At 42.4% G+C, this 26,787-nt stretch overlaps 1 protein-coding gene across 13 annotated transcripts in view; it reads left to right on the top strand.

Moving 5' to 3' along the window:
* Positions 1–26,787, top strand: part of PRKG1 (protein kinase cGMP-dependent 1) — a 466,091-nt gene that overhangs the window by 405,662 nt on the left and 33,642 nt on the right. For all 13 annotated transcript variants that reach the window (XM_040562953.1, XM_040562952.1, XM_040562956.1 and 10 more), the window contains one exon: positions 23,580–23,676. In XM_040562953.1, the coding sequence (XP_040418887.1) occupies positions 23,580–23,676 (97 nt within the window). The remainder of the gene's footprint in view (positions 1–23,579; positions 23,677–26,787) is intronic.

Below are 26,787 nucleotides of genomic sequence, written 5' to 3'. Positions count from 1 at the left end.
TAGCTAAATAGGCTTGTTCTTCTCTCTGTGAACCCAGTGGAGAGGTTTTGCCAGTCTGAAGCCCCAGCAGCTCTGGAAATACCACAGCTGCTGTGAAGAGGGCACTTGCAGGTCTTGGCTACAAAGGATTGAAACCCACTCTACTAGAAAAAATAAATAAATAAATAAAAAGAAAACCCACATGTATTTTTGTGGCATAGTAAGTAAGATGAAACAGTGCTGTCTGTTTAAGAAGCTTCTCTTTTTTTGGTCCCCCTGCTGGATGCATACATTCCTAATTCCCTTGTAGCATTTAGAAAGGCTTCTGACTTTCCCTGGGTTGCCCATTATTAATCAGGAGTTGGTGGCATTTGACGCTGAAGTGCCATACAGTAAAATCTCACAATTACGCTTCTTTGGCATGTAGCTGAGTTCAGCCCTTTTCTAAATCATTATCAATTCTGTGTCGTGGCAAGGGAAGCTAATTCAAAACCACCACTGCTAATTCCAGGAAAAGAAGAAGGCATTAAGTCTCTTTGGGGAGTTTCAAGTGACAGCATAGCCATTACTGGAGTGGAAATGCAGGAAGACGGTCTTTATCAGAAACCAAGTGTTTGGCTGTATAATTCTTCCCCAGGAGTCAGTATTTACCTTTTAGCTAAGTATTATTTTTACTACATTAAGAAATAAGTGTTATTGGGCCTCTCCATCTTCTTAGTGAATAGCAGTTAGAACTTTGCTGTTCATTAAAGATGCTGAAAGAGTGAGAGAAAAAATCATTTAAAAAAAAAGTGCATGCTTCTCTTTGAGAGCAGAAACAAATGCAACTTTGGAAAGATTTTGTGTATAGAGTGACAAGTGGGTGATATTGGAGAAGTGTTTGCAATGCAAAAAATCCTTTCTTTGATCTAGGCTTTGTATCAGATCACAGAATAGAGAGGATTATTCCTTTGCAACTGCTTAGTTTTCTGTTGGAAGAAGCATCTCTGTACCACAAAGATACTTAAGAGTTTAATGAAAAATCTTGGATTTATTACAAAAATATAAATGGTGGAACAGTCCTCTTCTTACTGGGGCCAGGGGATGGTAAGCTATATTTCCTGCTCCTGAAGCCCTTGTTATGGAGCTTCTCATGAGGATGATGATTACAAGGATCATCTTGCTGTCAAAACTCTGCTACTTCCTCATGTAACACATTTACAGTAGCTCCTGTGAAACCATAGAGCCTCAGCTGAGGCTGTGAGAGTATTCATTGAACTAGCACTATGTGCTTGCCCTGCTTGTGAGAGCTGGGCAACATTTAAACAGCACTTCTTCGAAGCTCAGGATCGGTGCATCCCTAAGAGTAGGAAATCGGGGAAGGGGGACAGAAAACATGCGTGGATGAGCAAGGAGCTCATCGACAAGATCAAAAGGAAGAGGAAGGTCTATGAAATGTGGAAAAAGGGCCTGTCGTCTTGGGAGGAGTATAGAAGTGTTGTCAGGGCCTGCAGGGACGCAATGAAGAAGGCTAAAGCCCATCTAGAGATGAGGCTTGCAAAAGAGATAAAAGATAATAAGAAGGTTTTTTTTTAAGTATGTAAACAGTAAAAGGAAGACTAGGGATAATGTGGGTCCCTTGCTGAACGAGGGGGGTGTCCTGGTAACAGGAGACTCTGAGAAGGCGGAGATACTGAAAGCTTTCTTTGCTTCAGTCTTTGCTTCAAGGACTCCCCCTCCGGGACTCCTCGACCCTGGAGGGAGAAGAAAGGGTCTGGGAAATGGAGGGCTCCCCCCTGGTTGACGAGAGAGCGGTTCGGGAGCGTCTGAGTGGAATGAATGCACACAAATCCATGGGCCCCGATGGGATGCATCCACATGTACTAAGGGATTTGGCAGAGGTGATCGCCAAACTGCTCTCTATCATCTTTGAAAGGTCCTGGAGAACAGGAGAGGTGCCTGAAGACTGGAGGATAGCCAATGTCACTCCAGTCTTCAAGAAGGGCAAGAAGGAGGATCTGGGAAACTACGGGCCAGTCAGTCTCACCTCTGTCCCTGGAAAGGTGTTGGAACAGCTTGTTCCGGATGCCATCTCCAAGCAATTGGAAGAGAAGAATGTTATGAGGAGTAGTCAGCATGGATTTACCAAGGGGAAGTCGTGCTCGACCAACCTCGTTGCCTTTTATGATGGCATCACCATCTGGGTAGATAGGGGGAGAGCAGTGGATGTCGTCTACCTTGACTTTAGCAAGGCTTTCTGGTACTGTCTCCCACGACATCCTGCTAGCAAAGCTGAGAAAATGTGGGATAGAGGAGTGGACAGTAAGGTGGGTTGAGAACTGGCTGTCTGGCCAAGCTCAGAGGGTGGTGATCAGCAGCACAGAGTCTGGCTTGAGACCTGTGACCAGCGGTGTTCCCCAGGGGTCGGTGCTGGGTCCGGTCTTGTTCAACATCTTCATCGATGACCTTGATGAGGGAATAGTGTCTGCCCTCAGCAAGTATGCTGATGACACAAAGCTGGAAGGAGTGGCTGACACACCAGAAGGCTGTGCTGCTGTTCAGCGAGACCTGGACCGGCTGGAGAGATGGGCAGGAAGAAACCAAATGAGGTTTAATAAGAGCAAGTGTAGAGTCCTGCACCTGGGAAGGAACAACCGCACGTATCAGTACAGGCTGGGGGGCGACCTGCTAGAGAGGAGCTCTGAGGAGAAGGACCTGGGGGTCCTGGTGGACGACAGGTTGACCATGAGCCAGCAGTGTGCCCTGGTGGCCAAGAGGGCCAGTGGGATCCTGGCATGCATTAAAAGGAGTGTGGCCAGCAGGTCAAGGGAAATGATCCCCCCCTCTACTCTGCCCTGGTCAGGCCTCACCTGGAGTACTGTGTCCAGTTCAGGGCTCCCCAGTACAAAAAAGACAGAGATCTCCTGGAAAGAGTCCAGAGAAGGGCCACAAAGATGATACAGGGCCTGGAGCATCTTCCCTATGAAGAAAGGCTGAGAGACCTGGGTCTGTTCAGCCTGGAGAACAGAAGACTGAGAGGGGATCTTATCAGTGTTTTTAAATACCTGAAGTGTGGGAGACAGAGGGATTTGGCCAACCTCTTTTCAGTGGTTTGTGGGGACAGGATAAGGGGTTATGGCCACAAAATTGAGCACAGGAAGTTCCGCACCAACATGCGAGAGAACTTCTTCACGGTGGGGGTGATGGAGCACTGGAATGAGCTGCCCAGGGAGGTTGTGGAGTCTCCTTCTCTGGAAACATTCAAGGCCTGTCTGGACGCCTACCTGGGCAGCCTGCACTAAGGAACCTGCTTTGGCACGGGGGTTGGACCCGATGATCTTTCGAGGTCCCTTCCAACCCCTACAATTCTGTGATTCTGTGATTCTCCCTGAGCATCCTCACAGTTGTTCTCCAGAGCATGTAGTGTGCAAAATGGGCTTTTGATCTGATCCCAGACATCCCACAGATGATCTCTTTGTAAATAAGTCTCTCAGTGTGCCTTCATTTACAAATAAGGAAACAGATATGGAAAGATTAAGCAAATTAACCAGAAGTCAAAAAAGAAAAGCCAAGGCAGAGATGTAGCTGGCACTGTCCTGCTCTCTCACATTTTCCATCCACAGATTGAAATGTAACTGGCAGAGAAAGAGTGGAAAAAGTTTAACCTGCAGAATTACTTCTTGTTTAATGTACTAACACAGGGTCATTGTAGCAAACAGCAAGAAAATGTTGACATTTCTATTTTCTATTGTGAAAGAATTAGTCTGTAAAACTTAAAAAGTTTAATTTGGGGAAGGGTTCCTTACAGCAGACCATGCTCAGCATTACCCAGATACTGCTCAGATATTAATGCCCAGGTATTAAGCATTTAGATACTTGCATATGCTAAGTAAATCTTGCTGCTGTATCTGTACCAGGGTGGAACAGAGGGGCATGGAGGTACCAGGTACTGTATGTTTGCATAAAGGCATGCTGTTCTGTGCTCCTTTCCTAGTAGTCCCTGACATTCAGTTTGTCTTTTTGACCATCCCTGACGACTGAACCATTGTTTTCATAGGACTGGACAATCATCTCGGAGCCCATCTTACCACGTGTATAGTTTGGGTTATTTTTTCTATATATATAAGTTCATCTCTGTTTCATTTCATCTAACATTTTATTGGCAAGTCACTGAATATCCTAAGGTTCTTCTGCAGCTATTCATGGCTCACCCTGTTTTTTCTGCTACTCTGGGTAGCTTAATGTCAACAGAAAACCACGTCATTCCACTGTTGAACCTTTATCCAGTTCAGTTTTAAATCCATCAAATGGCACAGGTTCCAACACAGTGCCCTGAAGGATCACAGGTGACTGACCTCCATGCTCTGAAGCAGTTAGTTCTCCATGAGGAGACCTTTCCTTGTATCTCCTGGCAGCTTAGTGTCTTTAATTGCCTTTGCCTGGGGAACCTTCTGAGATGTTTTTCGGAAACCAAATAAACTCTGTCAAGGAGATCAGCCTTATCCATAACCCTTTCAGTAACACTAATGTGACCCTTTTTCCTTTGTGGAAGAGAGCATATCAAATTTGTTCCTGTGTCTGCTAATTCTGCTCTTGATTATAGTTTTCACTAATTTAGATACAGATGCTGCAAGCCATAGCTCTCCAGATCAGCACTGCAAGCCTTTTAAAATATTTTTACTGACTCCTGAGGAAGCGGTAGGGATGTTAACCTGCCATTCAGCACGTACATACGTACTTCCAATATATTTGTTACCTATGGGAAAGGTGTTTAGGGAGTTTAGGGGACATTGGAGTGTTGCACATACAGCAAGCAGAGGGGCTCTGGGGGCTATTGCTGTGCTATATGAGACACTAGGGTAAACTGGGAATATTGTAGTTGTCATGTGTTTTTTTTTTAAATAACAACATTGTTTTGAAAAAAATAAGCTGCTGATAAACATAGAAGACAAGTTGAAGTCTGTAAGTGTAAAAGAAAGTCTCCTGAAGACAAGGCCTTGCTAGAGTTTTTTTAAGCATATGGGTCTGTGGCAATGAGCTGAAGGGTTGCCTGTGGAAACATGGGATATTTCTGCCCTCCAGTGGAAGCAAGGGAAAGTGCCTTTCAGAAGTTGTCAAGGCTGGAAAATGGATGGGAGCCCATATGAGAGTGTTAAGAAGCTTCCAGGAAACTCATTGCTTTTGGTTCTTTGTCCCCTGAATTATCATCAGCATTTCTCAACAACAACCGCTTGGTCTTCTTTAGGTCTTCTGCCCATGTGTGCTGATACACCCATCATTACTTCTACTGAATTGAATTTTCCAGTTTTGGGGCACTGAACCTAGTAGATGACGTGCAACCAGTGACATTTCAGTGTTGTAGTATGTGATTCTGGCTTGGAAGTGTGTTTTGGGGAGCACTCAGCAATCAATGCAAGTCATGTTCAACTCCTGGCACATCTTGTGCCCCTCTCTAAAATGAGTTGAGTACTTGGGAAGTGTATTAGGAAATACTTTCCCCAATTGCAAAAAAGTCAAATGAGATGTTGAGCTGCTGGGAGTTGAGGAGTTTAGATCCTTCCAGCTTCCTGATATTCCCAAAATGAGATAGCTTGCATCATTTTTCAAGCCAGGGAATAATCTGCATTAGAAAAACGTGGGGTTTGGGGTGGTTTGTTTGGTTTGGATTTCTTTTCTTTTCTCTAATTAGTACATGATAATATTGAAATGTTGACAGAGCACTTGGCAGATTTCTCATGTGGTGAATTTAGGATTTGCAGCAGTGAATAAAAGAAAACTATGTTTTTTCCTCATGTGAGCCACCATATGTTAAATACTATCTGATAAAAACTTCCTTTTATCTAGTCAAGACAAGTTGTAAGATTGAACAGCTCATCTCTCCCCTTGTAGAACAAAAACAGACTTCCAGATCAGGCGCCAGGCACTGTGGAACACAACTCTTTTTTTTTTTTTTTTTCATTGCTTTTATACATTGCAAGAAGGGGCTGAGTTTCTCAATCTATTCCCATCTGTTTATATACAGATACATTGGAAGTGCCAATATACAAATGGCCTCACTGGGTCAGACAAAAGATGGTGCTAACTCTGTATCCTGTCTCTGACTGTGCCCAACACCAGGCATCTAGGAAAAAGACCCAAGGAGATGCTTGGGATATTAATGGGTAATCCACTAGTCTCCAAATGATTTGGGACTAAGGAACTTCCTGCGTGTGGGTGCTGTTCTATATATTTAGTAGCTCTCAATGATTTTTCCCCCTTGATTCTGCTTAGCCACTTTATATATGCCGTGCAAGTTCTAGAGCTTTCTCATCTCCTGAGTTGTCTTATTCCTGCAACAGAAATCAATCCTGTGATCCACACTGTTACACCTCTTGGTACTTTTCCCAGTTGTACTCTATAGTTTTTGAGATGGGAGAGGGGATAAAGATGGCCAAATCAGCCCATTGCTGCATGTGCAAGATTAGGATTTTTTTTCTTGACATTCATCACCACGTTTCTTCAGAATTTCAAGTGAATATATTTCTTTGTCCCTTGGTATCTTTAAGTCCTTCTGCATTTTCTCACCTTGTGCTTTTCTTTGCTATCTTTAGTGATTCAATATCCTCAACCAATGTTGTCGTTTTACTCATTCCTCCCTTTTACAGATAGTCTATAAAGATGTTGAACAGGAGAGATTTGAAGAACTCTTGGCCTCCTTCCATTAGGAAAACCAGCCACTTACTACTATCTGCTGTTTCCTATTTTTAACCTTTTTTTAATCAATGCAAAGACCTTTCCTCTTATCTCATGGCAGCTTAATTTTTCTAACAGCCTTTCAAACCTTGTCAAATGCCTTCTGGAAATCCAAGCCAACTATATCGACCAGTTCTCTCCTGCCCATGTGCATGTCTACTTCTTCAAAGAACTCCAGTAGACTTGTGAAGCAAGTTGGCTCTTCCCCAAAGAAGTCAGATTTATCCATGTGTCAACTAATTCTGTTAGTACAGATGTTGGGCTTAGTTGTGTACAGCACTCTGGATCACATCAAAAAGCCGCTTCCATCCCTCAGCAAGCAGAGCTAGTTACAAACCACAGTTAGTAGTTCACCTTGAGTTCATTCAGAAGTGCTGAGTGAACACCATCTGGGGCTGGAGATGTGTTAATATTCATTTAGTCGACTCGGGTCCCCTACTGACACTTCAATTGATGGCGGTTACTCTGGTGATTCCCCTGGGAAGGAAGATTGCGGTAGCAGGATCTCCCCAAGATCTTCCATGCTGAACTGAGGGGTAAAAAGTGCACTGAGTGTTTCCTCACATGGCTTTGTTCTTCTCAGTGTGCTCTTTCTAGAGCATGATCCTCTGGAGACCCTACAGCCTACCGTCAGGCTTCTTGCTGTTGCTGTGATTGAGAAGGATGTATTATTTGTTTTTAAGCCTTTTGAAGTTGTTACTTCATATGTGTATATATACATATGTATAATGTCCTTCCTTATGGTGTTTTTCCTTTTAACTGGACAGGGTTTGATTCTTCATTTTCTTTTTTTTCTTCTTTTTTCTTTTCAAATATGAAACCTCTTCATATTTGAAGGATGCCTTCTTGCTTTTAGTATACTATCTTATCCTGCTGTTCAGCCACACCAGCTTCCTTCTGACTTTCCATATGTCCATTGTTGATGTATGTTTGCTATATGCTTCCAGCCAGTTACGTTCTGCTGCTAAGATTTAATTCTCCCAATGAACTTTTAACTGCTCTTTGAATTACCCTTTTTTTTTTTTTTAAGTGCAAGAGTCGTGCTTTTATTTCAAACCTCTTTTCAGACCTTCAGCCATGTTAAACCTCAGTACATCATGGTTCCCCCTATAGGGAGGCTCTTCAGTGGTAGTACTTTGAACTGGACCTTGCATATTGTTCAGCATCAAATCACAAGTTTGAGGAAGTTCCTCTTTCCTAGGAAGGAAGTTATTTCCTAGGAGGAAGTTATTACACTCTTCTGTTGTTCACTTCAATCTGCACTACAGAGTCTGGCTCCACACTTTTCTTTAGGGCAGTTCTCATCAATAGCATCATCATAGCAGCATTTTTCCATTGCAAGTTACCTCCCCAGCAGTCTGTTGCTGCATGTCAGTAGTCTGGCAGATGTGCTCAGGAGTCCTGAGCATTTTCTTCCTCCTCTCCTTTCCTGTGTTTGACTTCTGTGTCCCTATGGTGCAACCGGAGCATTGTCTGCCTGGTTGCTTCTCATCATGTCGGATTCTTGTGCTCTGGGTAGGGTTTCTGATGGCTAGTCGTTCAGTTCACCCTCTGCCACCTCCCAGTTCAGACCAACCCCAGGGGTCCTGTTGACAAGTCCTTCTTCTGCTAGGAGGCTGATCCTTTTTTGTCTGGCAGAGTTGCAGAGTTAACGTCAGTGAGAAGAAGCGGTTTGCAGAGGTGGCTGCTTTGGGACGAAGTAGAAAAGGAACTGGCTTTTAGACTTGTGCAAACTGAGCGCCTGTATTCACAAGTTCAGCCTGTGGCTGGTGGCAGCTCTTTTACTTTTCTTCAAACCTAGGGTTTCTCCCTGGCTTCTCACTATCTTCCTGGTAAAGTAGTGTTGGAGTTTCATCTCGACAGGAAGATCCATCTTCCAATAACAGGAGTCTCATGCTCTTAGGACCAAATCCATACTTCATTGCAAGTTTTGGAGTGTGGTGACAGTGAACATGTGGCAGCATGTCCTATTGCAGTCACTCAGTGGTAGGACATACGTATGCCACTTTTTGAAGAAAGCGGGTATTTGTGTCCTTCAGGATGAGCAGACCTCTTACAGACGGGGTTCTGTGTTGAGAGGGATTGAACTGGCAGCAAGTGCAATCCCATTTCTGTGCCATGGACCGTCTTGGAAGAGGAGAGAGGCTCAAGGATACACTCCTTGTGATGTTGCAGGGTGTTTTCCAGATTCACAGGGCACAATGCATACAAGTGACCTGCCCTGAAGGACCCCAGTGCCTGCCTATGTATCTGGCAGGGCCCAAGACACGGATTTTGCTTTTGAAAGTGATACAACATGGATGAAAAGTCCTAGCAAATAAGTCAAATTAAAAGAGGTTAAGCACAGGATAGTATCAGGACAGAGCTGGTTAAACGGGACCCAGTTTCACTGATCTCTTCCCACAGTTTCATCTGTCTGCCAGAAAAAAACAAGCAGAGTGAAAAATCTTGCTTTGTGTGCACACGTACTTGCTTTGTAAGGAAAAATCTGCTTCCTGCCTGCTCCCACTTTTTCGGTAGGATCCTATGTAATATTCCCCTCCTCCCCGCCTTCTCCTTATATGTCACCTTTTTTTCAAAGTAAATTAGGATGAAACATTCCGGATGCAACAACTTCAGCAGTGCCAGCATTTGACATTTGCCAAATGATGGTTTTGTAGTAACACTTTTGGAGGTCTGGTCTGGTGACCCCAGTGCAATGAACAGCTCTTCTTTGGTGATCTGTGGGCACATTGGGGGAGCCACTGAACTCTGTCAAGAAAAACAGAGTTCACCCATCTGCTGCAGCAGCGTCTCCAGGTCCTGTCACACATGGGTCTGCTTGACAACTTGGAAGAGGTTATACAGGAAACATTGCAAAAATGGCTCTGGGCAGCCCTTGGAGAAGACACAAGTTCGCTCAAAGTAGACTACTTCTGAGCAGTCATCAACCTGGAAACCATTTAGGAAACTTTTTTCCTAGAAAGTTAGGGACATTTGAAAACAAGAAGCAAGTTCATACAGGTCGCTGGGCAAAATATAGAGTTCACTGTTGTTTGAAACCCATGGGACTTTAACAAATGTGCAATAAATAGCAAACATAGTGAGCTGGATATATAAATATGTCTAGCATCAGTATATTGATTTGTTCTCCACATTAGAATAATCTAGAGAAAGAATAGAACAATCAACTCTTTTTAATGAGTATTGCTGTTGCCATGGTGAGCATTTACTTATGCAAGCAACATAGTCCTACATTAAGGGTGGAGGCAAAAGGGCCATTAAGTGTTTACGTGGTTAGATGAGCAGATTTGGGATCCATGGGAACAAATTAGCAGTTTGCAATACACTTACCAGATCATGAGATTTTGTAAAGCAGAAGAGCAACAAGCAGAATTAACTGTGATTTGAGCAACGTGAAGCTGTAATTAGACTGAATTTTCCTTGAGATCACATCTCGCTTTCCTAGGAAGCACTTTCTAACATTGTAAGTTGGCCATGGCTCTTCCACGTTGACTCTGACAAGTTGCCTTAAAATAGCTTTGGTCCTTTGCTCTTTTTGCCCTTTGGCCAGTTGGGGTCAGCTGTCCTGCTTCTGTCCCCTCCCAGCTCCTGCTGCACCCCCAACCTCCTCGCTGGCAGGGCATTGTGAGAAGCTGGAAAGTCCTTGACTCAGTGTAAGCACTGCTGTGCAACAATTAAAACAAGTAGGAGACATTTCTTTTCAGAAAGAGCAGTCAGGCATTGGAATGGGTTGCCCAGGAAAGTGGTGGCGTCACTGTCCCTGGGGGTGTTCAAGGAAAGGTTGGACCTGGTGCGTAGGGACATCCTTTAGAGGGTGACATTAGTAGCAGGGTGATGGTTGGACCAGATGGTCTCGAAGGTCTTTTCCAACCTTAATGATTCTATGTTACACTGATGAAAGGCTAGAGCCTGAGCTGGAAAACTTCATATGGAATGTGTGGAACAAGGTAGATGAGGCTGCAATTTGCTAGGTTCTGCTGTTTTGCCACCTAACTGTACCCATAAAAGTGGCCTAGAAGAAAGCTGGAGAGGGCCTCTATCAGGGAGTGTAGCCATGGAACCAGGAATAATGGCTTTGAACAAATGGAGGGGAGATTTAGAGGAGATGTGACGTGAGGAAAAAATTCTTCACTCGGAGCACAAAGCGCACATGGGAATTAGGGCTGAAGATGCACCTTCTGTTCTTTTCCATAAAGAATAGAATGAAATTACCTAAAAAACAGCGTTAAAAATAAACCCAGGACACAGGATGGGAGGTGCAGGGCAGTCCCTGTGGCCAAGGGGCAGCCTTTCTCTCTGGCAAGCCAAATGGCCTGGGGAAGCCAGCCCCAGAAAAGGGGCCCTCAGCCCCCCAACCCTCCTCGTTGTCCACGTGAGGGCATCTTCCAGGCCGCTCCCAACACAGCCGCCTTTGGCCACGTGTGGGCCACTCCATCGCAGAGGCTTGCTGAGGTCACAGTGGCCACCACTGCCCCGCCTTTGCTGCGGGCCCTATAAAACAGGCCCCCTGCAGCTGGCCCAGCACTCGCTGAGCATCTAGGCCCTCTGACTGCCAGCCTGTGCGGCAGGAGGAAGACTAGAAGAGCAAGGCGAGCAGCAGGCCTCCTTGGTGTGCGAGGACGGCGATGCCGTCTGGTGAAGCAACAAGAAGGAATGCACCTGAGCAGAAGGAGATGTGTCGTGGGCGGAGGGATAGCGCCGGTGGCACAAGAGACACCAGTGCCCAAGGGACCTCTGGCGCCCAGCCCACAGACACATACAGGCGGTACCATTGGGACCGCAACGATGCGGGGAACAGGCCGGCCCCTCACACACCCAGCGCCAGGGGGCCTGGGCCTTACCATAGGAGCAACAGTGACGTGGGGCGAAGGCGGGAGCATCAGGCAGACAGCCGCGGGGAGCAGAGGCGTGCCCATAGTCCGGAGCACAGTGCGGGACCCAGTAATGGCCGTAAACCAGAGGGCAGCGTCGGACCCATGCATGAAAATCAAGCCGACAGTGGCGTGGGACCGAGGCATGGGACTGGACGACCCCCTGGTTCGGCACCCTGGCCTGAGAACATTCCGGATGGAAGGCATCCCATTTGGGCAGTCCCGGGCAAGGACTGGCTTAGCCTTCTGCCCAACACCGTGGAGCCCATGGAGCTGGATCCACCAGATGTGGAGGAACAGATGGAAGTGTATCCACCTCTGCCAGAACAGGCCTGGGACTACTGCGGCATGTCTTTGTGCTCTGCCATCCGAGAGCACCAACAGCATCGCAGGAGTGCCTGGCGAGCCCCCTGCTCGTTGCTCAGGCTCCATCGCAAGCATCAGCTTGGAGCCACCAAACACCACGGACATCCCGCAGGCTTGCCTGCAAGATGTCCCGGCAATAAACAGCTCTTGCCGATTCTCAGGGGTTGTGTGAGTGCTTCATTTTTTTTGGGAGGGAGGGGAATGGGCTAAAGTTGCCCCAGGGGAGGTTTAGGTTGGATATTAGGAAGAACTTCTTTACCGAAAGGGTTGTTAGGCATTGGAATGGGCTGCCCAGGGAAGTGGTTGAGTCACCATCCCTGGAGGTCTTGAAAAGACGTTCAGATGTAGAGCTTAGTGATATGGTTTAGTGGAGGACTTGTTAGTGTTAGGTCAGAGGTTGGACTAGGTGATCTTGGAGGTCTCTTCCAACCTAGGTGATTCTGTGATTCTGTGATACGCAAAGTATTTTCTCAAAAATAAAGAAGAAGAGTGAAAAAAAAAAAAAAGCAACTTCATGCCATCTTCTGTCCACAGATACAAACACCTAAATTCAGAACTTGTGAAGAGATTAGAGGGAAGTTAGTGACTTGTCTCTTTCCTTACTGTAATACTTTCTCTTCTTCTATATTCAATGGGCAGTTATCATCAGGGACAAGCAAGCATGCAGTCATGAGAAGTTTGTTTTGCACTTACCTTGTATTACTGTAAAAACTAGGGTTTGAGTGCTAGAATATAATTCACTACCACTCATTACACCCAACCTATAGCTGATTTAGTTGGTGAATTTGAGGATATCAGTCTGAATTCTATCTCAGTACTAAACCATGATTTAGAAAGAAGAAACTCAGAATTAGTATGTTGTAGGTGAAAAGTCCCTGGCAATTCCTCAATGAACTGCATTTGACTCAAGCTGTGTCAGTCTGCAGAGGGATGTTAGATGTTGTGCTTCAACCCAACAACATAAATCTAATATTTTATTCAAAAAGGTTGCTTATTTGTACTAGCATTAGCATGTGAGAAGAGAAATGTGCCAAGAAGGCCATTAAGGCATAATACTGCAGGGCGCTGCAATAGCAAAGATAAAGAAAGCCAACTGAAGTGCATTGTGCTCTCCGTTTATTCTCATCAGCCAGACAGAAGAGCTTTCTCTTTGCAATGTATGTGTCTTGGAGCACAATAAACGTTTCTTTGCAATCTGATCCTAACTCCACTCTTCTGCTGTAATGAGCACAGCCGTGGAAAAAAGCCAGCAGCAGCTTTCTTGAGAGTTGGGATGGGGTGGCTGGGAAGTGAAACTCAGTGCAGTGCAGTGCAGTGCAGTGAGCTAAAGCATATATAGCTACCTTTTGTCCAGTGGGTGTAATATTTCACTTGAAGATCTTTATAACACAGTAAAACTCAAATAAATAAATAAATAAAACAAAAAAAAAAATGTACCGCATACCCGCTGCATGGAAATGTGATGACAATGGGGTATGTGTAGATATTAAACCAGTATTTCTCCCACCCAGCAACTGTGACGATGCCCATTGCACAAGGAAAACTGGTGGGGATTTTTCTTAATGAAAGTGTTGAATTGTCAGCAAGGAAATGCTGTACAGATAGACATGATTTCAGCAAGAGTTCATTTGGGAAAAAAAAATGTTGATGGATAACATTCTTAAATGACATTTCAATCTGTATTGATTTGATTTCATTCAAATGAAATTGAGATGCCAATAATTTCATTTGGCATGTCAGAGTGCAGTGTTCGAGGCGCAATGAAAAATGATTTGCTTTCCCTTGGAATTTTGTTTTCCATTAAATTCCAGGTGTTGTTGTTGCTGCCTGGGGTAGCAGCATCTTGGAGCTGGAAAAGGTTACCCACATTTCACTATTCCACTGTCAGCAATGAGATTTCCACCCAACGTTAATCCATCCTACTGTAGACAATAGCGCTGTCAGCAACTGTTTGGGGTTCAGTCCCTCACTGCCAAGCCAAGATAGAGATGCACTGGCAACAAGGCTGTTTCTTTGGTCTCCAGCTAGCACCTGCATGATAGCAAGTCCAATTTTGATTGAAATCATTTGAAGGTTCTAACATTTGCATCTCTTCAATCAGCTTTCACCATCCAGAGCTAAAAAAAGAAAAAAGGAAGAAAAAAAAAAAAAGGTCCCCCTCCTTGCGCAATATCTTTTAATACTGTACAGAGCAGGAAACACCACCAGAGGAAGGAATATTCCACATCCTCCCTCCACCCCTTTTAATTAAAATCGAGTAAAGTCTTGTTTTTGTAAGTAAGTCTATACTGTCATGTATCATGTTTGAACTATTTGAGGATATTCTCAGCATTAGGCATATTTCAAAAGTGGAAATATTATTTTAACCAGAGCTGAAAGTGGGATTTTCCTAAGTGGGACACCAAATGAGAGTCTTGTTAGAAGCATCAGGCTGTTTCATTAGAGAAAAAAGGAGGAACATGTGGATCTAGAAAATAAAATGCACATTTTAGTGATGTGTCAGTAGAACTATATATTTAATACAGTCATGAAGTAGGGCCCAGGCTGATGTAGTGTTGCAAGGACCCGGGACCGCCTAGGTTCAGCAGAGCGTTTGCAGAGCAGTCCAGGTAAGTTGGGTGGGTGCAGTTTGGGCACTGCAATGCTGCTTGCTTATTGCTGCTCTGCTTGTCACTGTCTACGCACGTTAGGTGTTCAAAGGCTCTGCACATTCAGGCAGGTAGGCTGGTAGTGACGTGGGCATGTTGGTTACTTCACTTGCAAAACTCAGATTCCCAAAACTTTTTTTTTCTTTTTTTTTTTTCACCTTCCTCTCAGTTTCAGTGAAAAACAAGGACCTAATTCCCTAAAAACCAACCTGATAATCTTGTGCTCTATTGAAAGAACTCTACTTCATACCTGTACAGGATTATCACCTCCCTTTGAGCTGGTGGTTTGTATCCCAGCTAAAAGCAAAGGATTTATTCTGCTGAAAACACACCGTGAGTTTTCTCGCTGGTCTGCAGCCCCCAGACAGATTCAGAGAGCATTCAGATTTCTCATGGCCGTGATCCAGGCAGTGAGGAAAGAATGTTTGGAGAACCACTAGCTGTATGCAACCACTTTAATTCATGGCTTTATACTGCAATCAGTGATTTGCCATGAATTTTTATTAGCAGGTATTTCACAGTAAGAAATATCCAGTTAGCCTTGTTTTTCTGCTTAACAGAAAAAAAAAATCATGAAAATCAATGATACAGAAACTCTGCTCATGCAAACTGTTTCATCAAGAAGGGAAAAAATCATGTTCAGTTCATACACGAAAATTTGTACTTCTTTCTGGCATATGAGTGACTAGTATTGTGTGCTAGTGTAGTAACAGGATAAAGGCAATCAAAATACACTCACGTTCATACAAGATTCTTGCATCTGCTTAAATCTGAGAGAGGTGTGGGTTTTTCTGATCAAGTTGATTGTGAGCATAGACAGGGGAACAGTCATGCATTTTGAAGGGAGTGATGCATTTCCCCAAGCTACAAGAGGACAAGTTCCTACAGCAAACATAAGGAAAACTGTGAAATTTGGGTTTTGGGGCTTTTTTTCTTCCTTGCATGTCCTATGTTCAGATAAGGTCCCACTGCAGTGCTCTTACTTGTGCTAGACGGAACCTAATAGGCATAATTTGTTTAATAAGGTATTACCAACCTTTTGTCACATTTAGGAATTCAACAGTATTAGACTTTTTAAGAGCCTGGATGATGAGAAAGTCTTTATGAACTGTTTTAACTGACTGTACTTGAATGCATTCAATTACATTTCTCAATGAAATTGGTCTCCATGCAATAGAAAGTCTGCAAAGCCCCATAATTCAAACAAATCTTATTTGCTTAACTGTTGAAACAACTCACAATGAGCACAGCTTAATATAACAGCATAATACCATGATCACATTGCGGAGTTCTAATTGAAAAGTAATTTACTTTTAAATAGGGAAGATCATTTCTTTGTTAGTTTTTTAACTTTATGTTTTTAATTTCAGATCTCCTTCCCCTTCCAGAGGAAGTTAGAGATGCCATAGCTTTAATGTCTGTTTTAGCTGCAACTCAAATATTCGCTTTCTGTAAGAAAATCTAAACCAGGAGGTATGCTATTTCTCCTGATTTGAAAGTCATTAAAGGCAAGTACACTGTAAGTTCAAGTGCTGGTAGGTTAAAGAGAAATTCACAGCCCTGACAGCATGAACTTGAAAAGAAAGACAACCCTTTCTTTTCAATGCAATTGTCCATGCAGCTGCAGCTTTCAATTGCATAGTCTCCCTGAGCACATTGCTTTTTAAAAATCCAAATGAAATCTCTCTGATTTGGATTTTCAGTTGAATGTATAAGACATAGAAGGAAGTGGTAGCAGCTAAGTCAGGAATTAAAGCTACTGCACTGCTGACCTCAGACAGACGTTCTGGAAGAGGGAGACCTGAAATAAGGAGAAGCTATGTTATCATTTATCATACTTTCTCCTTATATCTATTTACAGATGACTTGCTGACAAGGATTTGCTGCCCTCCAATGAGGAAGAGCAAGAAGGAAATCATCATATTGATCTTCAGTCTGCCAGTCTTCCATGTTTTCTAATTGCAAACAACATTGAAAAAGTGAAAGGTGTGTATCCATCTATCTACACACATCAGTAGGTAGATATACCTCTACATGTATCTGTAGGTAGATAGATATACACTTTTTAACTTTTTCAGTGTTGTTAGCAATTAGAAAAAATGAAGGAGTAGAAAATCAATGTGATGTTTTCCTCCTTGTTCTTCCTCCATGGAGGGCAGCAAATCCTCATCTGCAAAAAAATCCTTACTCTAACAAGTCAAGATCTGTGGATAACACCCATCCCTCCCAGGAATGAGCTAACATTAGGTTAGCAAATACCATGCAGAAAATATTTATGGACATACTAATCTGCCTCAACCCTGTGTCTCTGGTAAAGGGCAAAAAATCCCTTTTGGATTTAGGGCAATGGCATGTCAGTGCCCCTGGCTAATACAGCTCTGGGCTGGATGGGCAATGTTACTGCCGATGGGACAAATCACAGTCTTCTTGTGCCAGTACTTTTATCCAACAGCTTGGTGTCTTTGATCAGCGTCTTCCTGCTTTCACTATCCATGGAGATGTCCTGGTACGATTTTGTAATTCTGTATTTGTGAACGAGCTAATAAATTGCAATAATGTGATGGAGCTTGAAATGAATTCTGTAATGTTATGTGATTGACAGTAAAATAGGTAAAGAGCTGGTCTTTTTCTTGATATTTTTGTTCTTACTGATCACAGCATGTATCTGAAAGGGATGTTTGAAAGTAAAAAATGTGCATTTGTGTGTCATGAGAGCACAGACATTTGATACCTGGAGGAAGAAACACAAAACATAGGCATTGCCACACAGAGGGACAGTGCTTAGAAAATATTTATTCTCTGCTCTTGTTGCCTGACTGCAGTTTTGGGGTGAGCATTTTCCTTTCAGCCAGTGTAAGCCTGTGGAGAGCTGAGTGTGCTCTGAGAGCATATTGCAATCTTCTCAACAGGGTTTTGGGTTCGTACACTTGTTTTCTGGGTTTGGTTTCCAGTAATGGTTTGTCAAGGGACATCTCCCCACCCAAATTATGCACTGACTCCAATGGACGAGTATGTTAAGCAGAAGCTAGAACAGAAGTGTTTTGCACAGGGGTGGGACCTCTGAGAGGATGAGTGGCAGTACACCATGAAGAAATACAGATTTGCTCTCAATGCCTCTCAAGAATTTGCTTTCAGGCATTTCCAGGCTCTGGATCTTGCTGGTTGTGTAAAATACAGTGTCGCTGTACCATGCTTCTGTCTGTGGCCTGAATGTGGCTAACTCTTCTGAGCCCCACACAAACAGGGCGTAGTTGAAGGTAAGGATCTCATGGAAATGACACAAGGCGCTTTTTATTTCACTTTCACTCATATAACCATTCACAGATCTCCTGTTCTCCAAAATCACTCAGAAATACCCAAACCTGAGCTTTCTGGAGTAATCTTAACAGGAGGGGAAGAGGGCTGGCCAGCGCGGAAGGGAAGGCATGGAAGCTGCAGCACCATTTGCCACATCTGCTCTCCCTCACATCGCTTTCAGATTTGAAGCCTCCTTGTTACACGAATCTGATCATTATCTTCTGCCACTCTTCATTCATGGTTGGGATTGCATCTCTCTTACTAGCATTAACCCATCCAGAAGTTTCTCTGTGACTTCAGGTACCAGTCAGCCAAACAGCAGTTGGGTGCCACAGGTAGTCCCAGGTCGGTCATTTTGCCACGGCTAAAATATGTATATTCAGATCTATAGAAAAAAATAATGACAACAGCGAAGATTTGAGGTAATTTTGTCTTTCATTTATCACAAACTCATTTTTCAAGTGTAGCATTAGCTGAAGCAGAATGCTAGAAAGACATTAGCTTTATTGTAAGAATCATAGGGAGATATAATGAGATAAAACTGATTTAGTGGGCACAAAAATACAGTTTGCTTTTGTGATATTTTTTTCCCCACCCCACTTGTGGGTCTTAGGCTCATTGGACATATTTTCTTGCAGACAGGATCTGATCATCACCATCCAACCATTGCAACTCAGGTTATTCTAGTCTTTGCAGAGATTCATCACTTCTGTTGCAGAAGTGCATTGCCTTTACGATGGGTGCTATAGTGACTGGGACAGCCAACAAAACTGAATATAAAGCCACCAAAATAGCTGTTAAATGAGCAAGTGCCTGTCACTGAGGAAGGCTCCAAAATCCTGGGTTTTATCCAGCCCAAATTGTTCCGTCCGCTCTTATCAGGGAGCTGATGGTTGGTTCCCATTTGGTTACAATTTACATCTAGTTGGCAGCGTGCAGCTGGAGAGAAGCCAAGTTTTGTATCATGATGAGTGTTTGGTAACAGATGTCTAATGTTTCCCAACACATTTAGCTCATGTGATAGGAATCATGAGCTAGTTTAGTAAAGCTGAGCAGTTGGGTAATTACAAACCTTTGCTCCCATCATTTTCTCATTTATTCTTTTTAGCTGCCTAGTTAAGATTATTCTGAATTTTTGTATTTATAGTTTGGGGAAAAAAAAAAGCTTGAAATGTGTTTTGGAGTAATAGTTGTCCTGTGAAGCAATTGCTTATTTAAATGGTTGGAAATTTCCAGCAGTGCAGAAAGCCACATGTTTTCCTCTCCTGTTCTGCATAACAGGCATTGCCCAAATGCTTTGGCTGTGGCCCCAGCACTGCTTTTTCAAAGCAACAGGACATGTGGACGATGGTATTTATTCATGATCCCCCTGAGAAATCTGTTTTCTTGCATGTGACGCCTGTCCATGCTGAAGGTGATACAAAACCAAGTCCTTTAATAGTGACTCTTTAAGGGTATTTATTTTATTTGGAGGGAGAGAAGGAAACGGTGATCCCACACCCCAACTCTTCCATAGGAGGACACCGATACTCGTGTGACCAATACAGACAGTCGTTTGAATGAGATTTCGGTAGATATCTCTGTCATTCAGATTTGCAATAAACCTTGGAGGAGAGATTGGGAGATTGTGCAGCACGCTCATGTTTGACCTGTATGTGAACATTTCCTCCTCCGTATTGTTTTCTGAAGTCCCAAGTGGAGAAGCTACCTCTCCTGTTAGCTACAGGAGTGAACTGTCAGCTCTGGTTGAGCTGGTTTTATAGGGCAGGTTACAAAACCCAGTTTATATTAAACAAAAAAGCCCCATTAGTGCACTGGGAGTTGCTGTGTTGCCTCCCCCAAGCTCCTCTGAAAATCGCAGCCTTCGTTTTAAAAGCTCTTTATTAAAGAAGCAGAATAGGCACTTAGCAAGGACACTATGAAACACAAACTTTTTGTTGTTCCTTGTTGCTTGGATTTGTTATGTTTTGACAAATTTTATCTATTTGTTATTTTTGTGTGTTTCCAGCTGTGATTTTCCAGGCATTCGGGCCTTTGATATCTGGTTTAAAAAGAACCAGTACCAAAATATCCCATGAAGGGCTCTTTCCGAATAACGTCTATTCCAATTAGGGTCAGAAAATCCCAGAAATCTCAGTATAGAAAGGTTGAGCCTGGCATCTGCATAGCTCCAGAACATCACTGAATGCAGATGTGATGCTGATCAGTGTTCACACCTCAGAGCTTGCCCGAGACATCTTCCTAATACACCTCTTGTCTATTAAATTATGAACTTAAAATACAAATATTTTCAATCACCAACTCTTGCAGAGGTCAAAAAGTCATATTTTTAATCTGTCAAATTTCAGAGCACGACTATATGGCTGCGTATTTAGAATATAACTGCCTTTCTCATTAGTCTCCTGAGTATCAGATGGGAAGAGACTGTGGCATCTGCAAAGTGGTACCCAGAATAAATATGCCCTGACCTGACACACAGATATTTTTCACACAGAGTACTGAGTTATTTCCACATCAGCTTGCACAAGTGTTGTCAAACCGTCTCTACCATTCATGCCATCTCTGTTATATTGCCAAGGAATATCCCAAGAATCCTCCACAGTATCTCAGATTTCTTAAACCTGGTCCAGAGCTGAACATATTCCAATTGACACACCATGATTTTTAAATTACTTCTGTATTTCTTTGCACTATGTTCCCAGTGTATCAAAAGGCTCCCCTTTGTTTTGGAGGTGATAAAATTAAGACATCCCACATGCTTATCCCTAGAACTTTTTAGGGCACAAACTGCAGAACCCTAGTAGTTTTTGTTTAGAGAGTTTAGACATGCTCAAATTAACAAAGTTAAAAGACGAAAGCTGAATTCATATTCTTAATTTTAGGGTGAGGATTACACCCTGATTTCTGATCTATGAGATGCCTTGGAAATATCTGCACTTGGGTATTTTTATTTAAATGACTGATGAGATTTATTCTTAACTTTGCAGGGCTGTTTCTTAGTTTGTAGGAATTTGATTTGAAGGTGGACTTAGACCTTTGTAGCTGGGAATAAAACGGAATTCAGATGTGCCTGTTGTTAGTAAGCATGTGAAGGGCTTGCATGCTTGATTTTACACATTTTTGTTTCACTATATATTTTTTTAATTTCTTTTGTTTCTAGGATGCCTAGAAAGCTGCATCTAGTTTGTTTCATAGGCTTCATTGCTCTTGTATGTACTGACTGCATATAAGCAGTCTTATCTGTCAGAAAGAATTAACTGAGGAATTTCAAAAAACAATAACAGTAACACTATAAGTACATTTTTTAAACAAAATAATAAATTATCACATTTTTTTACTTGAAAGGCCATTAGCAGAGCTTTCAGCTTCTGCAACTCAGCACACAAAATGATGAGGAAGTTGTGTCTGGAGCAGAAGATCCTTGTTCCCATCAAACCAAGGCATTTTCAGGAGAATTGGTGGATCTTCCAGGGGCTGGGACAAACATCCTGCTTGCCTTGCCAGCACAGGGGCGTCTTCGACTTAGTTTTGTCCTCCCATGTCACATGACGTGAACTGTGCATCATTTTGGTAGGACTGCACCATTATTCAGGACAATTTTCCTCCGACTTTGCTGTATGTTTTTGGAGACCCTGGTCCTTCTGAGACACTGTTGTTTGGCATCTCCCGTCCCCTCCTTGCTCAGCACTGAGAAATCTCGCTGCTTGCCCAGCGGAGGCAGGGTAGCTATTTCCCTGCCTCTCTGAGAGCAAGTGATCCCTCTGGCTGGCATCTTCTTTCCTGCCTCCTTCCACCAAGGGAGTCTCCCAAGCCTTGGGCAAATTTAATGCAGGGCTTTTTGAGTAGCAGTTTTGCCTCAGTTGTTTCACTGCTGAAAGGAAATTTTCTCATGCTTGGATTTCATCTTTCTAGCAATTATAAATCATTAGAGGTATTTAACTGGTCAGGAAAACAGAAGATAACTCATATGCTGTCTATACATTTATCATGAAAATTAGACCCATCTCATCGCACTGTCACCCCTAAAATGATGTGTCTTTGGTGATATAGAAGGGAACATATAAATATGGCTTTCTCTTACCAGAGCTCCTTTCAGCTCCAGGTTTAATATGCACTTCATGATTAGTATAAAGTGATCAATAAGCAGCTGTGTCACACAAGGTTATCCCAAGTTCAAAGCAGGCTCGGTGCTGATTAGTTTCCAAAATCGGATGCAGTCAGGCTGCTGTGGTCACAGGAGCAAGGTCACTGAGAGGATCTGGTGACAGTATAAATAATAAAGCAGAGCTTATCTGATTTGTTGACAGTATCCCCAATATAAGATTGCACTTTATTGCATTATATTTAGGGGTTTATGATGTGACCTTTCACCTTTTGTGACACCTCTTGGTTTTTCTCTTTCACCACAATTTTTTTTCTTTCTCCTCCAATGTCATTTCAGTTTTAAATAGAATAAAGAATTTGTTTTGAGGGGAGTAAGTCAGTAAATCAATGTCATCCCATTACTGAATTAGATTAGAAACAGGCATGACAGATAAGATACATTAGAAAGATAGGCAGATATGTATATATGATTGTAGCTAACACTATGATATTTTATCTCTACTCTACCGTTATCATGCTCAAATTAAGAACTGGGGTGAAATAGTGGATTATGGTCTATCTATTAATTGCAAGATAATATGGCTGAAGTTAAATACCAAAAACTGTGCTTCCAAGCCAGTTCCCCCTTTCCACCCTCCATGCCTCTCTTCATGATTCGTCAACGCTCTTTTCCCATACAAGTCTGTGTCACCAACAGCCAAAGGTTGCTCATGCACAGGGCCTTCTCCAGCAGCTGAATGTCAAACTTTATTGAGTGGGTGGATCCTGTTCATCCATTTCCCTTCCGAGCCTTTCTAAAAATACCATAAACCTTGACAAGGAGCTATTTTAGAGGAATCATATTCATGAGGATAGTCATGGGAAGCTTATTTTGGCAGGCTTGCATGTGTTGGATTTGCATGCATCCCTAGTTAAGGGCTTTGTGAACTTCTGTTACAAGCCAGTTGCACATGGGCTAAAGAGGGAGCATCTGGATTTTGGGACCTCCTGGGCTGGAATTTCTACTCCAAGTTGAGTTTATAGAAGGAAAAGAAGTGAAGATATCCTTATAGGAATGCTAATATGTGACTGAAGTCATTCATTTCAGGCATTTGCACACCAGCCCTCAGCTTATCGGATCTGATTTCATAAAACCTGGCTGTGATTTCTCTCCAGGGACCTTAATGATCTTGCCACTTTCAATAAACATTTATAGAAACTACTGCCAGCCTGTGGATAAGAGAAACTTGTATGAGAGACTTTATCTTCCAAAAATACTTAAAGACCAAAAAAACCACCCTCTCTTCACAAGAAGATCAATAGAAATGTCAAAATGTAGCGTTTGTTGGGTAGCTGGAGCTGAATTACAGTACCAGACATTTGCATTGTAGGCATGCAGTAGGTATGTTTGCTTTTCTCACTTTGAAAACTGCAAATTGGAGTTATGCTACAATTGGGACCAGTGAAACAATGAGTGTGAATAAAAGCAAACTCTAAGAGATAAGATGGAAATTAAGCAGGTAAACGCTGTTCCACACTCATGCCATGCGGGTACAGTATTGCGCAGTACTCATGTTTGCACCTCTAAGAAATTTCCATTTTTTCGCATAAAAAAATCCAGATATGAAGCCGAAGCTGCCTTCTTCGCTAACCTGAAACTGTCTGATTTCAACATCATTGACACCCTTGGAGTTGGAGGGTTTGGACGAGTTGAGCTGGTAGGTAACCTTTTCTTCTTTGAACTTTGTATGATGTCCGGGAACCACTACTGTGTTACGAGTCTTTTTATTTTTCTTCAGTATTACAATAGAATTCCCAGAAGAGAAGTATGTGATAGGATTATATATTTTCTAATGGTGGAAGAAAGCTGCATGACATTTCTGGGTAAATAAAAACGAATGAATAAATACTTTGCAGTAACTGAAAAATATATACTAGGTTGAGGACAGAGGAGCGCGTGTCGTTTCTCTCTATATGGTCATACATTGAAGCAATACTGTTTATAACATTGATTGTCTTTTAGCAAGAACCTGAATAGTTGCACAGCTGATGAGTAAGTGATAAGATTGAAAGAGCAAAAAAATCTTAAAATCTTACTTAGCCAAAACTGGAATAATGGTGCGATGTCTCCTCTAAGCAGTTTCTAATTCAGATCTAGAGGTAGATCTACTTGATTATCACGGAAACTGTAGATTCAATTATAATAACAATTCACAGAAAAACAGTATTTCACTAAAGATTCTGTGAATTTTAGTGAAAAAGCAAAAACAGGGCTTGCTTTTTGCTCTGCTTAGATTTACAACTACGTAGTCTTTATTAAAACAAAACCTGAGCAGGAGGAGCATGGATCAGCAGCTGTTTTGTGACCATTTGTAATATCATGTAAATACAAAAACTTGTAATAGAAAGAAGGAGCTTAGTTTACATCAACATGCTGACCAAGGAGGAGTTTCTGATACTGAACACCAGTACAGTATGTTAGGAACTCCTCTAAGTTAGGAGCAGAAAAGTGAACGTTTACTGCTGCCACCACAAAATTTACAGGAAATCCTTACTCTGTAACCATATGAGAGCCCCAAATGACTTTTTTACATTATCCATTTATTGCTGGGAACTGGAAAACTGGCAAAATAAGTAGTTTGGTAATTATTTGTGATGTAATGGATAAAATCAGTATTAAAAGTGGAAGTCATTCTTCCATATGATTTGTTTCTAACTTTTCCTATTTGGATTTATGTAAAACTGTGAAAAACAGAGGACATCAATGAGAACTTTGATCCGTTCCTAGGTTTTTGTTTTTATTTATTTAATATTAGCAACAGTTGTTTTGGAAGATAGTCACCGGAGCTCACGTGCAGCCTGGGAAGGATGTCCTTTCCCCGCTCCTTCTACAGTCATGTTCTGCAGAGGAGACTTTAGAACAGGAGTTTAATTCGGGTGGTGCTCAACCTCACTTATGAAGGTCTTTCACCATTATAAAGTTCAGGAGATTTGCTTCCTAAGTTGATAACATCACTGGGTATCAGCCCGAGCTAACCTGAAGTGAGGGACCTACCATTTGGGGGCTTGTTTTGAATCTTGGAAGGAGCTTGCTAGGTTTATTTTCATTTCTAAGATTTTTTTTGGTTGATTGGATGAGTGGGTGGGGTTGTAGGGTTTTTGGGGGGTATATTTTCAAGCTTCGAATACCTCACGTTGTTCCTGGGAAGGTGGATGAGTTTGTCTTCATGGGGGGTTGCTTCAGGTACCCTAAAAATGCACAGATGTGAAAAAAAACTGTAGTGTGTTATGGGTGATGGTCATGAGTCCTCTACTTCTGGCTGTGTTCAAAGTTAATTTGGAAGCTATAAGATGTTGAGAAAAACTAAATATTATAGAAGCATGACATCTGGTCAGGTGTGAAGAAGAGCAGGAATGAACATGCTGTCACTTTAACATATCAAATCAGAATCAGGTAGAAATATTTAAATCTTTGCAGAGTTCCAAAACTCAGAAGCCTTCGAGAAGCCCTGGTTCCATCTACAAAGCCTACAAAAGGCTAGTAATGGGAGTAACATTTCGGTCACTGTTTAGGGTTTTTTTCAAGGATGAGTTTAACTCCCATTGCCCTTGCTCTCCTAAGCAGGGGAATGCTAGTTAAGGTCATTTTCTGGGTAAATTATAAGTACACTGGTGAATCAGACAAAGAGCCTTCTGCTTTCTCATCAGCTTAAACCACTTCCCATATTAATTTCCTGTTGCCTGTTGGTGACACTGAAGTTGCTTGTGTGGTGTGATTACAGTTATTCCCTGCATTGTGCCTGGGTGAATGATCCTGCCACATGAAGGAGGAGGGGACAAGACTAGAAGCATTTTCCTTTGGGAAAGGTGTTTCAGTAATCAAGAGAAGTGAGATGGGGAAGAGAGGAAAATTGCAGGAAAATGTGAAGGTATAACATACCAAAGGACTTCTTCAGGTACTGCTCCTAAAGTGAGCATGATAACAATTTGCATTTAGCTCTTCAGACTCGCCAGCAGAGCTAAGTGTCTCAAGAAAACCTTATATTTCAGATTTACATTCCTAAGATTTTTAGTTAAGTAGGAAATAAAGATGTATTACATCACTAAATAGTCATATATGTCTGCTAAAGAGACTGTAGCAGTTCTTAATTAATACTGAATTACACACAGAAGGGTAAAAATATTTAAAAGTTTAGCTTAGCACTCATGATTTCATTATTTTTCTTTTATCACCAAGGCAAACTATGTTAATACTCTCTCAGCTTTAAAAAACTAAGTACCTTTACGAATTGCCATTTCATTGCTGAGTACTGGAAAAATGAGGTCATTATGTTATTAAAACAAGAGAATATTTTCATCAAAGCTGAGCCGAGAATTGCTACCTCTTGTTTCTGTCTTCTGTACAAAAAACATGTTTTACGATTTACAGCCAGAAATGAACTAATGCAAAATGTGTCGGAGGACTTGACTCTTTTATTCCTTCCATGTATTACTGCATCTTGCTAATGCACAGCAGTGCTGGAATTTGTTCCTGAAAAACACTGCAATTTTTACACTTTCCAAGAGTAAAATTGATCAAATAAATAAAGTCCATTGCAATGAAGAGGATTTTTATAGCTTAACCCCAGCTGCTGTGGGCAAGCCCCCCAGGGCATCTGTATACCCTTCCAGAGGGCCGCTGGCGGTGTCTGGTTGGAAACTGGAATGTCTGGGTCCGAGTTTGGGTCTTGCTGGCCAAAGGCAAATAACGTTCCCATTTGCATGCATTTTTTAATGTTCTGGTGTGGCTTGTGTAAATATACTTCGCTGTTCCAGGCACGTCCATGAAT

The sequence above is a fragment of the Cygnus olor genome, chromosome 7 (assembly GCF_009769625.2).
Source record: "Cygnus olor isolate bCygOlo1 chromosome 7, bCygOlo1.pri.v2, whole genome shotgun sequence".
In the NCBI taxonomy this organism is placed as follows: Eukaryota; Metazoa; Chordata; class Aves; order Anseriformes; family Anatidae; genus Cygnus; species Cygnus olor.
This window is presented reverse-complemented; position numbering and strand designations above follow the sequence as displayed.